Source organism: Branchiostoma lanceolatum, chromosome 10 (genome assembly GCF_035083965.1).
Source record: "Branchiostoma lanceolatum isolate klBraLanc5 chromosome 10, klBraLanc5.hap2, whole genome shotgun sequence".
Classification (NCBI taxonomy): domain Eukaryota; kingdom Metazoa; phylum Chordata; class Leptocardii; order Amphioxiformes; family Branchiostomatidae; genus Branchiostoma; species Branchiostoma lanceolatum.
In genome coordinates, this window is record NC_089731.1 from 11,289,229 (window position 1) to 11,303,897 (window position 14,669).

At 44.7% G+C, this 14,669-nt stretch overlaps 1 protein-coding gene across 1 annotated transcript; it reads right to left on the reverse strand.

The window, feature by feature from the left end:
- Positions 1–746: 746 nt before the first annotated feature.
- On the reverse strand, positions 747–4,458 carry LOC136443989 (actin). The gene is made up of 6 exons (XM_066441380.1): positions 4,329–4,458; positions 3,451–3,601; positions 2,854–3,093; positions 2,380–2,626; positions 1,691–1,882; positions 747–1,484 (listed from the first exon to the last, which is right to left on the reverse strand). Exons 2-6 carry the CDS (start codon positions 3,574–3,576, stop codon positions 1,159–1,161), a joined length of 1,131 nt encoding a protein of 376 aa, XP_066297477.1. The 5' UTR covers positions 3,577–3,601; positions 4,329–4,458; the 3' UTR covers positions 747–1,158.
- Positions 4,459–14,669: the final 10,211 nt, after the last annotated feature.

The following is a 14,669-nucleotide window of genomic DNA, read 5'->3' on the forward strand; positions in this document are numbered from 1 at the left end:
GAGATGCAGCAATGATATGACCTAATTGCTACCTCTGGTATATTTAGACATTGTAGCGTACAGTGGGATCGGAAAAAAGTTGTGAAGACGAATTTTAGAATACTGGGTGTGTTATCAACGATAGTGCGTAGCGTGCACCTGCTGCAAGAGGGCGCTTCTTACATCTGTTTGTACACACGTGCACCTCACTTTTAACCAAATCGGTTAGCCTGAGTATTGAACTTATAGTTATTTGGAGAAGTTAGAGAACATTATATATCCCGACATTATCACTAGCATTGGTCGACATACTTAAAATTGGCGTCATAAGTTTCGTCTGTTATCATTGGCTACCATGCCCAAATTTGGATATGAGACTTGTGTGGCAGTTGTTGTATGCTGCAGATAACGTTAGTGTGTAGCGCCCTCTAGCGAGAATACGACGAAACTCATTATCAACTTTGGATTGTCCAAAATTGAACATTCTTACATTGGAGCGCATTGAAACCCAGACTCTTACATTTTCTCAACACTTCCTTCATGTCTACTGTCCTGACGTCGAACAAGTGTGTCGTAGGGTTGTTATTATTCTTTAGGTATGCCAACATGCATTGGGTTAGTTGACAAGTACGAGGTGAGATTAGCCTAGGTAACAGTCCATAGCTTTGTCTAGAGGATTGGTACCTTTTCATATACATTATAAAACTATTACACTTAATAACAACCTGTAACTGTATATTAGTAAAGAAGACAACAGACAAATCATATTGCTTGGATCAGCCTTTATATTTGCAAAAAGAGAGTGGAACAAAGTCTTACAAAACAAAGATATCCATTTTCGCCTTTTGTTAATCTTGTCGGGAGATAGATGTTTGATACACGGATTCACGATCTTGTTCACAGAACATGCATTACATTGGGGATGACACTGGGAACGGGGAGGCCGCCATATTTGTATCGTCCCCAGGGTACAACAGCCACGCATGCGCATTGGTTTTCAGCAACCAGTCGTCAGATTTTTGTCCCCGGGGACATGACTGACCAAAATACCAATAAGAGCCCCAAATCTCCGACTTCCTTTTTTCCTCCTGTGCTAAACTGCTTCTATCCTACCATAGTTCCTTCACAGACATTTTTTCCATCTTTCTTTCCTCTCTCTCTCTATGAAACATTAATGATTTAGAAGCACTTGCGGTGGACAATTGCTGGTCCCGACTCGTCGTATTCCTGCCTGGTGATCCACATCTGTTGGAAGGTGGACAGGGAGGCCAGGATGGACCCACCGATCCATACAGAGTACTTCCTCTCGGGAGGAGCGATGATCTTGATCTTCATGGTGCTGGGGGCGAGCGCGGTCATTTCCTTCTGCATACGGTCAGCGATACCCGGGAACATGCTGGTGCCTCCGGACAGGACGTTGTTGGCGTACAGGTCCTTACGGATGTCGATGTCGCACTTCATGATGCTGTTGTAGGTCTGCTCGTGGATGCCGGCGGATTCCATGCCTATGAAGAAACCAAACTTTCATTAAAATTTTGACAAAGAGAGTTGCCCACACAAAAACGACTTACGCTACCAGCCAGAAGTCCCTGTTCGCCATTTATGGACATACATCGCACGCACCTTCTTTCCTACCTAACATTTTCAAAGCGTTTTGCAACAGTATATTCAATAGCTCATTTTTTGTAGAAGAAAGGGACAAGAGGCTCACCAATGAAGGAAGGCTGGAAGAGGGTCTCGGGGCAGCGGAACCTCTCGTTGCCAATGGTGATGACCTGTCCATCAGGCAGCTCGTAGCTCTTCTCCAGGCTAGATGTGGTGGCCGCAGTCATCATCTCCTGTTCGAAGTCCAGGGCCACATAGCACAGCTTCTCCTTCACGTCACGAACAATTTCTCTCTCAGCTACGGGAGGAAGATATTCGTATTAGGATGGTCACAGATAACGCTCATGGCGTAACCAAATCCATATGAAAAATCCATGACTAAAGGCCTATGCTCAGTTATCTGATTTTGTTCTGCAATACTAAGAATCTATACAAGTTGCTCCAATCCAAAGTCAGATCGAACTCTAATTCTGTTCTGAACACATGCCCATACCGCAACCTTTACGTCAACACATCATAAATGCCCCCTTTCACTGGACCCACGGCACGCTGGCGGCGTCGCTGCGTCCTAAACTGGATTTGTGTTACCCTTAACTTTATAATGGGAATATCATTAAAAACGTACAAGTATGACCAAAAAGACAACAAAGCACACAAAGCTTAAAAAGATTCATTTTTTGTCGATGAAATTCGTTGAGTGCTTTGTCAATTCGATCGGCCGCCAGCGTGCCGCCAGCGTACCGCGGGTCCGGTGAGAGGGTGCCGGGGGGGCTAAACGTAGTCGTAAATACGTACCAGTGGTCACAAAGGAGTAGCCGCGGTCGCAGAGGATTCTCATCAGGTAGTGGGTCAGGTCCCTGCCGGCCAGGTCCAGACGCATGATGGCGTGGGGGAGACAGTAGCCCTCGTAGATGGGCACGGCGTGGGTCACACCGTCACCGGTGTCCATGACGATGCCGGTGGTACGACCGGAGGCGTACAGGGACAGCACGGCTTGGATGGCCACGTACATGGCGGGGGCGTTGAAGGTCTCGAACATCAACTGTCGGGAGATACGACACTTATCAGTTATAAATAACGCTTAGTGGGTCTAATACAACTTCAAGAAAATGGGAAAGACGACACTAGTTTATGAGCTACAATACCAGGCTATGGTTTGCACCCATTCCGCACTTGAGAAACTGAGGCTTATCATCTGTGAGGCCTTAGAAATTTTTTTTTTCCGTCACTGAGAGACCTTGGTGGAAATTTACAACAACAAAGACTGACCTGGGTCATCTTTTCCCTGTTGGCCTTGGGGTTCAGTGGCGGCTCAGTCAGGAGGATGGGGTGCTCCTCGGGGGCGATACGCAGCTCGTTGTAGAAAGCGTGGTGCCAGATCCTCTCCATGTCGTCCCAGTTGGTGACGATGCCGTGCTCGATGGGGTACTTCAGGGAGAGGATACCTCTCTTGCTCTGAGCCTCGTCGCCGACATAGGCGTCCTTCTGGCCCATACCGACCATCACGCCCTGAGAAAGACAAGTAATATTCATTTAAATTCTTCGCAAATTTGAACCTCGCAGCACCACCAAAATGTATGCGTCCAAGGCCTGCCAAAGCCAATATACAGAACGTATTTCCCGAGATTTAGAAACCTAGAAATACAACAGTGAAAGTTGCTGATAGAGTGAAGTATTCAATTTACAATTCTCGCCGATTAAGATACCGGTCAACTAGAGTGTCGTGTGGGACTATTAATTGTGGTTTATTGTTGAAAAATTTCATTTTGGAGGCCAGCATTACTGGAGCTTTTGGGGAAGGTACGAATCAATCATGTACTACTATTACAAGTGTAAAACTATGACTTTCAGTTGTAGATACTGTACCTGATGCCTTGGGCGGCCAACGATGGAAGGGAAGACTGCCCTGGGCGCGTCGTCACCGGCGAAGCCAGCCTTGCACAGGCCGGAGCCGTTGTCGATCACCAAAGCTGTGGCCTCTTCTTCTTCCATTGTGATTGGTCAGATGAGTCAGGGACTGGAGGAAGAGGAAAGTGCAGAGGTTTAAGATATATACTGACCTTATCGATATCTTGACTTATATGAATTTAGTAGTTAAAATCAAATACTAAGCTTATATTGACTCATGTCGCCAATATTCGACCCAACAACTGGTAACTTCTTCATATGTACTATATAATATAGTACAGCGTTGCACGGCCCAACAGTCTTTTGATGATACCAGGTAAGGAACTTCACTATGTTTAGTTTCAGGTTCGCTATTGGGGCGTTGCCCACCACAAGGAAGCTTCAATGGTCCTGTAGACATGTTAGGCTTAATGCTTTGAAATAAAAAAAACAATTTTGAAACAGAATAGTCGACTTCGGTGCTGAATCAAATGTTTTGAATGGAACTACAATCCTTTCTTCACTTGAAAGTTCTGTATCTGTGTCGTTGGAAGCCATTCTGAATCAAAGTTGAACTGCAGAAGCCAATACAAACATTGGACTTACCCAAATTTTCTACTGATCAGCTCCAGTCTTTGTCAATAGTCAATTTCTGTGTTGGCTATTGTAGTTCAAGTTTTAGTCGGTATAATCCTTTATCCGAATACGATTCAGATGTAACAGAGTTTTTTAAACTCTTCAATCTCATAAACAACTGTTCTCTTTAGTTTATGACTGCGTCACCTGCATACCCATTCAAGCTTACAAAGAACAAGAGACTAAGAAATTTATGAAATAAAAGACGAAGGGTAACTTACTTAGTACGGGTGTAAGAGCTGGCCGACAGTTGCAGCAGGAGTGCACAGGTTCTTGTGAGGAGGAGCTCCCGTGGAAGTGGGTCTTGGGTCTGCAGTAGGTACATTCTTATACAAAACCTTGAGACGAACTTCCCAGAACTTGTCGCCCTGTAAGGAAATGTGCCTTTCTTGTCTACCATTCAAGGGGGGCCAAAGCTGCAGCATGATGATGTATTAAATTTAGTTTTGATGCCCGGTGGTGATAGCAGGCATACTTGTCGGTCCAAGCTGTCAGGAGTACAGAATCTTATCTTGGATTAACTTCTGTTCCCCTTTTGCCATCTCTCTGGAGAGTGGCGTTATCAATAGACGCTACAAGGCGTGTGTTGTAACCGATTCGGCAATTTGGCATGATTTTCACAGTGCCAGTTAAGTGATTATTGCAAAATGAACGATTTTGCGTGCTTCATTAATTTAACAGTACGACCTGGGTAACCCACGTGCCGCCCCTAGCGGCGTCCGCGGGGAGTCGTCTGTAGTTTCCCGCCACCCGACTCAGTCCCTCCGGTGGTTTCCTATCACTTGTAGGATTAAACGGGAAAACCTCGGCCTGTCCTTATTTGTCTCAAGTCGTCCGAGCTCTTTGAAAGTATGCCAACAACTTACGGCTTTCCTCTAGGGGCCGACTAAAATATCACAGTCGCTGTTTTATAGTAACAGTAGGTAGGCCCCGGAGGTATAAACAGCTGGACAAAATTCTTCTTCTATATGGAAAGCTATCACTACTTCCTCTCAGCTTTTACTGGGAACTGAATATTCCGATTGAGATTTCTCCTGGAAGTGTGCAACAAGTCACCCATCGTGACTAAATAAGGCGATTGTGTGGAGTTGATTGCAGACGATGGTCAAGAACTTCTGTTAAATCTTCCCAGACTTCAAGTCGTCTGCTACTGCTAGATTTAAATGTTCTTGCGAGAAAGGAGTGTGAATAGCATCATACTGGTCTGGTTTCCTTTGTTTGACTTTTAGTTTCTTTCAAACAGGTAACCTTCCTACGTTGGATCGACGCCATTTTGAAAAATTGGTCCATGTCACGGTAGGTCGCATGTCAGGCCGCCTGATGAGTCAAGTCAACACTAACGACTCGTGCGCCATATTTATATTACTCACATGTCAAGATCGTGTGCAGCTAATCAGCTGTGAAATAGATCACATCAGGAATATAGAAATATATTGTTGGCTCTCATTTCTGACTTAAAGTAAGGAATTACCTGTATATGTTTCAACTTTAAACTGTAATATTACTATTTTGACTATGAAAATGTATACATGCATGTGCATTGGGTAACGTTCGTTACGGTTCGGCGGGTAACGCCTTGTGGTGTGAATGAAACGTTTAGAGTACGCTCTGATGAGAAAGATGTTTCGTCTTGATTCCCTGGATACGTTGAAATCTCTGCAAACATAGACGTGATGAATGAAGTACGAGTTTCCGTGTACGCCATCTATGACGGCCGGAGACAGTGGGTACAATACCGGCCACGCGCTCGCACCCCGCCCGCCCCGTAGACTCAGGTGCATAGACTATCGGCGATTTTCCGGACCATTTTGTGAGTTTAACAACACAATGGTTTTGGTCGTGACACTGTGGCGAAAGTCAACGGGACCACGACCTGTATTTTCCTAGGGGGCAAACGGCTGTGAACCCTTCGGTCCACAACATGGCTGTAGGTCGCCATATGGCGACTTTAAAACCTTAAATTCTCTCCATAATCGTGTGATCTTTATCATAATCTTTAATCCCATGACAAGATATGTTTGTAGAAAGAAATTGCAGGTCTACCAGTTAACAAAATAGCAACCAGTTGCAGCGTGAAAGACGCAAACTTGTTTGCAGGATTTCCGAAGCGCGCAACCCTCTCGACCCGAGAGCACGCTAAGGTCGTCGAACAAAGACCCACAAAAGCTGCTCGCTAACACAGGGTCAACGACAAACCGGGCAGCGAAAAGGCCCACAAAAAAGCACAGTTCCAAACACTTCTTTTTACAAAGTGGAACATTCGTGAGCGTAGCGCTGCGTTTCCTACGAAATGCAAGTCGAGAATGAAAAATCGAATGTTACAGTCCTTAATTCGTGAAAAATGATGTCGGGGTCAGAAGATGAATGGCCGTGCCCTAAAGACCCCACCGGACAGGTCGCCCCATTGTGTCCCGACGACAACATCTGTTTACTTGGCCTTGGTGTTCTGTCCCTAAAACACGTCCAAGACTGGACCTTCCTCCACACAGCAGCGCTAGGACGGACGGGAACGGCCCCGGCTGGCGCTACAAGTGTGTGGTTAGAACTAAAACAAGCAGAGGCGCGTGGAGATCACAGAAATCCCCTTCCAAACGGAGTGGGCAGATGGAAGAAAGGATCATCTGTCATCCACCACACAGTCTCACATCGTAAGCTGGTCAGTGGACAAAATTGATGGAGAGGGCGAGAAAGGTCAACACTGGACACAAAGGATGCGTGTTCCGAGTCCACTTGTTTGGCCGCAGTGGACGGACGAGAGGAACACTGTGGCCGACTATCCATCACTGCCCGGTGGGACAGGTCGGGGGGAGGGGGGCATTCATCATCTTCACACTGCTCTTTACACCGGACAACGGGGGAAGTCGGGTACAAAAGTAGCGTCGTTTGTCACTGTCGCGGTGATTATGTCCGTCATTAGTCGTCATAAAATGATCATTTACAACGCCGTACAATGGCAACCGGTGCTATTGTCGACCGGGTCGGACGTCTTACCAACAACAGCCTACTGTCATTCGTGTGCAGTTCGGTGACTTCCGCTAGACGGTGCTGTTAAGTGAACGCCCTGTATTGTGAGCGCCCCTGGAGTGATACAGCACATACTCTCCAGGCAGTGGTTAGGTTCCGGCTTGTTTCAGACGCATTTTTGGGCGTTTTTATCGAGCTTTCTATTTTTTCAAGCTTCTTTTTGCAATTGTTCACCAGCCGAACTGGACAATATAGAAAGCCCGATAAAAACGCCCCAAAAGACGTCCAAAACAAGCCGGAGCCTAACCTCTGCTTGGAGAGTTTGCAGCACACTCAACATGCAACAACTAATGTTTAAACTGGAAAAAACCTTAGCAATTTTTGTTTGAATGGTTAATGTCATTGTCCAGTTGCATCCATGTAGAATAAAAACGAGATACCCCTCCACCTACTATACTTTGCCAACAGCAAAATCGACAGAGTTTGAAATTGAATTGGATCTCAACAAGTGAACAAAACACCTCACATTGGAACACACAGTCAATTTCAGTAAATGTCACAAAGATTTAGCCTAGAAAATACCATTTATTACACACAGACTATTTTGTACTTGTCCTGATACTTGGATAGACAAAAAAACTGGGTTAGAGTGTATAGAGCGTCGTACGATCCACTGAGGACATTTTTGGGATGGTAGTGTATGTGTCACCAAGTATATATGTCCTTGGTGTCACACAAAAATCAACTGTCTTGTTACCGAAAAGGCTGTCTTAGATCTTTGTAGGCGGTTGGTTCTGTCACAGCCTACTTGAAAATGATACGACGTCGTGTGACCGCGCCGTAACAAAGAATCCAACCTGATTGTTCGTGGTTGTATTACAAGCATAGGCAATGAGGTTGGATTCTTTTTGATTCAAGCAATATCGGGGCGGATACAGTAGGTTACATTGTTAACGCAAGTTTCAGCCAGTACTATACCGGTAGTATGTATAGTAATAACAGTCGTAATGATCTTTGATTAGAACAAGGCTTACGTGAATTGAGAATATAAGGATTACAACTCTCTATATCAATATTGAAGAGATATTGCTAGCTAGCTACCAACACATTGCCATATAATTCAAAAGTTTAGAATAGAGTAGTATTATTGTATTGATTTCTTTGTCACTGTTGCCATACATTGTACCGTGTACAACCTTCAAGCAGAGTTGTGAAAGGAACAAGTTGCGAGGTTCTACAGTATTGTCTACACACATATCTCTAACCAGCACAGAAAAACTGTAATGAAAGTGAACCTTTTTTATGGCTTCCAATATCTGCTTGGAGATTACCGTTGCCATACCCTTGACCTCTAGTGTACCTACATGTTGCCCTTCGGTGTAACGAGTTTGTTTCTTTATGTCCAACATCTCTTTGAAATAGCCCTATGGTTCAGGGATTGTTCTCCGACTTGCCAAGAACACATCTGCACACAATGAGGTTGCCGGGTGATGTGTACCGGCGAGCCGGACACCTGAACATTCCGTCCAGTTACGACAGCTTGCTCCCACCTTTCAAAAACCTATTATCGGCGCGTGGGGGAATGGTGGCCAGATTTTTAATAACTATGTAGTGACTGAGGAAGGCGGGGGAAGTGACTCGTAATGGGTCGGATATTTGCATGACGACAATGACTTCCATCTATAGAGTGTGTGGCGTTTTGTTCTGTCTGCCAGACGCCACCAGCCGCCTTCTATTGTTACTAAAATGCCGTTAGTGTGTGAACGGCAATTTTTTTCTAGTCAGAAACATGTGAATGGACGATATTCAGGTCCCCGATGGGAGTATTATAAGCGCGAACTGTCGTGTGGGTGTTTTATTGTTCAATCGTCCTCTGGGAGAACGTCGTCCCAATGACCGTCATGGAAAAGGACGCGTAAAGTTCTTACGACAAAAGTGGCTCTAGCGTCCAAGGGGAATCTTCTCTTTCCCTGCGGGAGAGCGGCTTTATGATGCCGCTATGAGCCAGAACACCGCCGCACAGTCGTCACGCAACGCGACACGTAACGCTCTTACTTCGGAAAATCTCTTGACATGTCCTTCGTATCACTTCGGCACTCTCCGTCGGTGGTCGGCGGTGTCGCCAAGCCTGCTGGGCGGGAAGCGATCTGCGAGGTACAGCATAACGTTATTAGTGCCGATAAATCACATTGTCTCTGCTGTTTTGTGGAGAGACGCCTATAACAAACTCAGCAGGTAGTTTCTGGCGTCACATTAAAAAGAAGATATGAACATCATCCCCTCAACTTGTCTCACAACAACAGCAGTCGTTATAACACTTATCAATTATTTCGATAACGTCTATGCAACCAACTTTCTGCTTTTCCTTCCCGTCAATTATTTATCATTAAAACGTCATATAGTCCCTTGTGTACTTATTGTCAATTTCAAACCAGATTCATTGTACACTTTACGAAGTTTGTCACTTTGTGTTGAGACAAAAATGGGCTCTTCCAAAGCGTGGAGCGAAGAAAGGCGACATGGATAATTACGCATGGTTGTTCTCCTAATTAAGCTTGTTCTGTTATCCTATCATCTGCAGAAGATGGATTGTGTCGTCCCCAACAAAGTGTCATAATGACAGGCGCTGTAATAGTAGGGCACGGTAATAATATGGGAGGTTGTCACTGAAGAGGTAACTTACGGAGTCATCCACACAAGTCTTCAGACCTCAGCATCTGGCGCATTACTATGTGAATGTGGTCAGCACTTAGTCTCTACCAGGCCCCTCGGATGGCTGGCAAAATAGTAGCAATGCAATTGGCTTAATAGAGTGACGAGTATGCCAAGGGAGTCGGCTACGGAGAGAGGGTCCAACATCTAGAAGTCGCAAACTGTAACTTCTACAGTGGACTAACCTCTGGCATGTTATCCGTCTATCTGGCCAATTTCTAAGATTTTAAGCGACCTCTGGAGCCTGGTAGAGGCTAGCTATAGTCAGCACTCTTGTCTTCTGTATCTAAAGCTTGTTGTAAGCAGGTTATAGTTGAAGTATAACCTCCTCGCTTGAAAAACACAAAGATACGTAAAAAAACACGAAAGACACAAAGCCACGTCATTAAGGTCTTCATTCATTCATTAAGATTTGATAAACCCCCCCAAAACGCAATGTATCTAGACATCCTTGGTTGTTTTGGCATCTTCTTTTTTATTATCTTTATTCAGCAGAAGAAAAGACCATAAACAAAGACAACAATATAACATAATAACATAAGAGCACATTATTGGGGATAATATTATCATATGATGAAGTAGAGATGAATAGATCATTTTGCAACATTTTCAGTGCGCATTTAAGACAAACCCTCCGCCCCCTCCCCTCGCCCTAGCTCTGAAAGGAGTCTTCTGAACACTTTAAGATGGTTAGCTAAAGACAGACCTGAAAAGCTTAATTAAGATGAGTGATCGATCGGTTGATTTAAAGTTGTGGAGAGAAGAGGAATCGGAGTAAGTGACTGAATTCCTGGCGGCTAGCTTGACGAGATGTCAGTACGGCAGTCAATGAACGTTATAAATGATGTTCAGCTGCAGTTTGCAATACATGATGCAGTTGGGTGATATAACGTTTGCAACAAAAAATTACTTTCATTTCCATTTTTATGAGTACTCGTATACCACACGATTAAAACCGTGCAACGGGAGAGTTCCTTAGAGTCAAGTGTAGCCATATTTCAGTCGCACGCCATTGTCATGAAATAACGACATTTTCGTCCTTGTGCAGTGACTCTTGTAAACGTCCCAGCTTGTGGCAGGTATTAAGGGGTAGTTCTGTCACAACTTTGTGCACAGAAAACTCATCACGACGGAAAGTACGAGTAATCTTAGTCTATCACAGTCACTCTCCAAGCAAACATCCCAGCTTGACTCTCCCTACATAGCCCGCAGCCGGAAACGCGCCAGCGCCCGCTGAAAACTTTGTCAGACCCAATGACAAACCGGTAATTACTTCTGGATAATGTCCTTTCTGTCCTTCTCCTGACTTCTAAAGACGCAGCTTGAGATGGGATCCCATGTCGCATTTCAGACAAGTCGTCACGGAAACGCACGAATAACAAGTCTAACAGCCTTAGTCCCCCCGTCCCCTGCCGTCCCAGTCGAGGCTCGCTGGAAGATCCCAGCTTGAGGTACCAAAAGTAGCTCCTGTCACCCAACTTTTCACAGAAAGTTCGTCATGCGCAATGACATGGAATGTGCTTAGCAGGAAATCCTCCGACGTGCCTGCTGTGCGAGGAGGAAGATCCCCTCTCCAGGCGGTGGCACTCGTTAGACGTTACTTTGCGTTGGTCGTGGTTCAAAGAGATGACTATAAATTATCTCGACAAAGTCGGGAAGATCCGCCGGGCTCAACACTCCTGTGCCCTCCAACAAGTCATCCCGTGTGTTCGGGGCTGAATGATGACTTGATGGGCTATGTGTGCATGTGACGCTGACCTGGGGGCGTATGACTGACATCAACGGCTTTACTTCAATATAAGGTGTTTGGTAGGGATTCCGCGGGACGGGAGTACGACCTCATTCAACACAAATCAAAGTCACCTTTCTCCGACAGTGCCCAAAGTTCAAACGTCAACTCTAGTCTTACGTATCAGCCCAAATTTAGCGAGTACCCTCTTTTCTGCATGTGTTACCGTGAGAAAATTGTACACGCGCAATATTAGCCAATAGCGCTTCTGTGGTTAAGTTTTGACATATTTCCCTCACTTTAGAGATTGAAAAGTTTCTGGCGCAAACTTGAAATCCAGACGTTCTTCCCAATCTCTCCTATCTGCCATTCCACCTTTCACTCTATACCGTCAGAACGAGTTAATTTGTTTTTATTTCCCTCACAAAGCTGCTATCTGGGGCCGTTGTGAAACTCTATTATGCCGCCGGTTCTCGTCCTAATCTCCTTGGCAAGAGATCTGCACACGGACAAAGCGAAATGACCCTCTCCAACAACATTAACAGTCAATTCATTACCGTCCGACACGATTTCTTGCAAAGACGAGGTCCCCGGAGCATCATGGCGCGGGCTGATAACAACTGGTGCTCGGTAAATAGATGGGAACGCGCGCATTCTGGCCCGCTTCCTGCCCGGCATTGGCTAATCAGTGCGAGATAAGGGAATCGGTACTTAACGTCCGCCTGGATCGCAGCGCTGGGAATATCACAACTGCGACAGCCTTTAAATTTCCTGGCGCTACTGCGTTATAAATGGAGGGAGAGGGAAGAAATATGAAGCTTTCTAGACGGCAAGATTTTGAGCCGCACGAGTATACGATAGCCTGCATTACAGTGACGCCCGGCAGGCGCAAAGAGAACACCGTTTCATCCTTGACTGATTTTTATTCAGAGTTCCGTCATATTTCCTATAACTACATCGTCCCACCCATACAGGTATAACATTATCATCTTGTAATGATTGCATTTTGAAACGTGCCCCGTTTGACGGCATTGATTGAAACGCATCTCTAGATCGCCCGACGGAAAACGGTTTGAGACGTACAGAAGTCTCAGAGGATATCAGTAATTATCTCTAATGTGAAAACGATAACAGCCTCTGAAAGTGAAAGTGCGATCCCACTTGGACTGTTAATCGCTCGATTGGTGTCGACACCCGTCTCGTTAGCGAAGTAGCCTTCAGTAGGTGTTATTGTTATCACCAACGGAAATGTTATTAGACTTGAAAGGCGCAAGGTTGGAGAACAATTAAGCATGCCCCCCTCCCACTCACGGTTCTCAATGTTTTATACATCATCGTGAAATCATGTCGTTTAGCATACAGCTGATTTACCTTCATATCCCAATAAAACGCATGCTACTAATTTATGTGTTTTGCGATTTGAAGGTCAATCTGGAAATTCACAAAACGAATATCAGAACGTATTTCTATGGCACATTAACGTACGATTATGAGTAATGAATCGATGTACAGTCGATTAAAACAAAGTTTTTGTTTCCTTGACTTGTTCTTCACGATTCACCACTTCTCTAGTACCCTTACATGACCGCAGCCGAACGTCTGTTATGTAATTACAAGCGGGTGTCTTCCTCTTTTCACAGAACTATAGTCTTTTTGCACTGAGTAATTTCTCGTGTCAATGGATTATACGGTGGTTGGGCTCTGTTTGGCAACTCTGACAAAACGCCAGTAAAAGGCGTGGAACACGCGTGCGCTTCCTCCCAATTATTCGGAGGGCAGATTAGAATAATTAATACAAATAGACCGGAGTGCTGCACTTTATGTTAGCATTAAAGCACGGAATCGCAGTTGGTTACACTACAGCGCCGGGGTTTTGTGTCGGGGAAGAAAACAAACGAACGAGGTTTGCAGGTAGGGGCATGGATGTCAGTTGGGTTCACATACTGACATGGCCCGTGAAACATGTGGGAACGGTGCTCCTTTAAATAAGGATAACTCAAATGAATACAAACAAATTAAGACCTTAATTCTAGTCTATTTTAAGACCTAATTCTTAAATCTTTCTAGTAATCCGTACACTTGTTCGTGTCAACAAAAAATTGATGATCCCAAAATTCCTAGAAGTAAGGTGTGATGTAAACAAACAATAGATTAATCTCATGATCCAGAAGAGGAGAGATCCTGAGATTAAAAGTAACGGACACTCCGGAGCAGATGTACGTCATCAAATTGGACCAATCAGCTGATTTTATGGTAGGATTTCAACACATACGTAATCTAAACATCTCGACAGGAAGCAGGTAGGGTGGCGGTGTCAAGTGCGTGCTGTAGGACGGAAACTTTGCGTCAAGACGTCCCATATGTTCTGTTCACTGTAACGATGGGAGACGTCTCAATATTCATTCTATTGTCTCTTGTGCCTGTCTTTGTTTTAACATCAATGTTATTAGACTTCTGCTTTACCACCATACCTGTCCTTAGCTTGTAAGAGCATACATCTACAGTAAAGGTATTTCTTTCAGTAAAAAATAGGACAATTGTATTTTCTGTCCGCCTATTATCAGTATCAACTAATGTCTTATCAAAGGCATAATTCTTAATTTCTTTGGGCTTAGATTTTTCTATCCACCGTTTTGTTATTGTCTCTCGTACTCAAATAAGATCACCAAAAACAGTTAATGACCTTTATGGCTATTCTGACACCATTGAATCCAACGTGATGGAAAAACCTTTGATAAGAAGCTCATCGAAAAGGTTGCTAAGCTTTTTATCAAATCATTACCACACAGGAGCAATAAAGATAACGTTTATTTGAAGTATTTGGCGTTTATCTATACTTTTCTAGTACATTGGTGTGAGATTGAACAGAGCTAGTAAGGTTGAATGAATGAGGGAGAGAATAAAGGAACGGACGGATGAATGAATGCATAGCTGGATGAACGATGTCTGTTCGTGTCTAATCAAAGACGTGTTTACTCCTTAGTTGATAAGATTGTTTGGGAGTCTCTGAACCAGAAGATGGCCTCCGTCCCTGTCTCCCGTGCTTGACGACACCGTTCCCACGTGCGACATGTGCACCGCACGGGGTCGGAGTTCCGGTGCACCCAGGGCGGATGTCACCCCGGGTCAGGCCGAGGATTCACCGCTCGAACAAAAC

What these genes read in the sequence shown, in the direction of transcription:
- LOC136443989 (XM_066441380.1), bottom strand. Translation starts at nt 3,576, where the DNA reads ATGGAAGAAGAAGAGGCCACAGCTTTGGTGATCGACAACGGCTCCGGC. An exon ending in CTACTCCTTTGTGACCACTG is followed by an intron (nt 1,883 to 2,379) that starts GTACGTATTTAC and finishes TTCCTCCCGTAG; the next exon opens with CTGAGAGAGAAATTGTTCGT. An exon ending in CTTCCAGCCTTCCTTCATTG is followed by an intron (nt 1,485 to 1,690) that starts GTGAGCCTCTTG and finishes GTTTCTTCATAG; the next exon opens with GCATGGAATCCGCCGGCATC.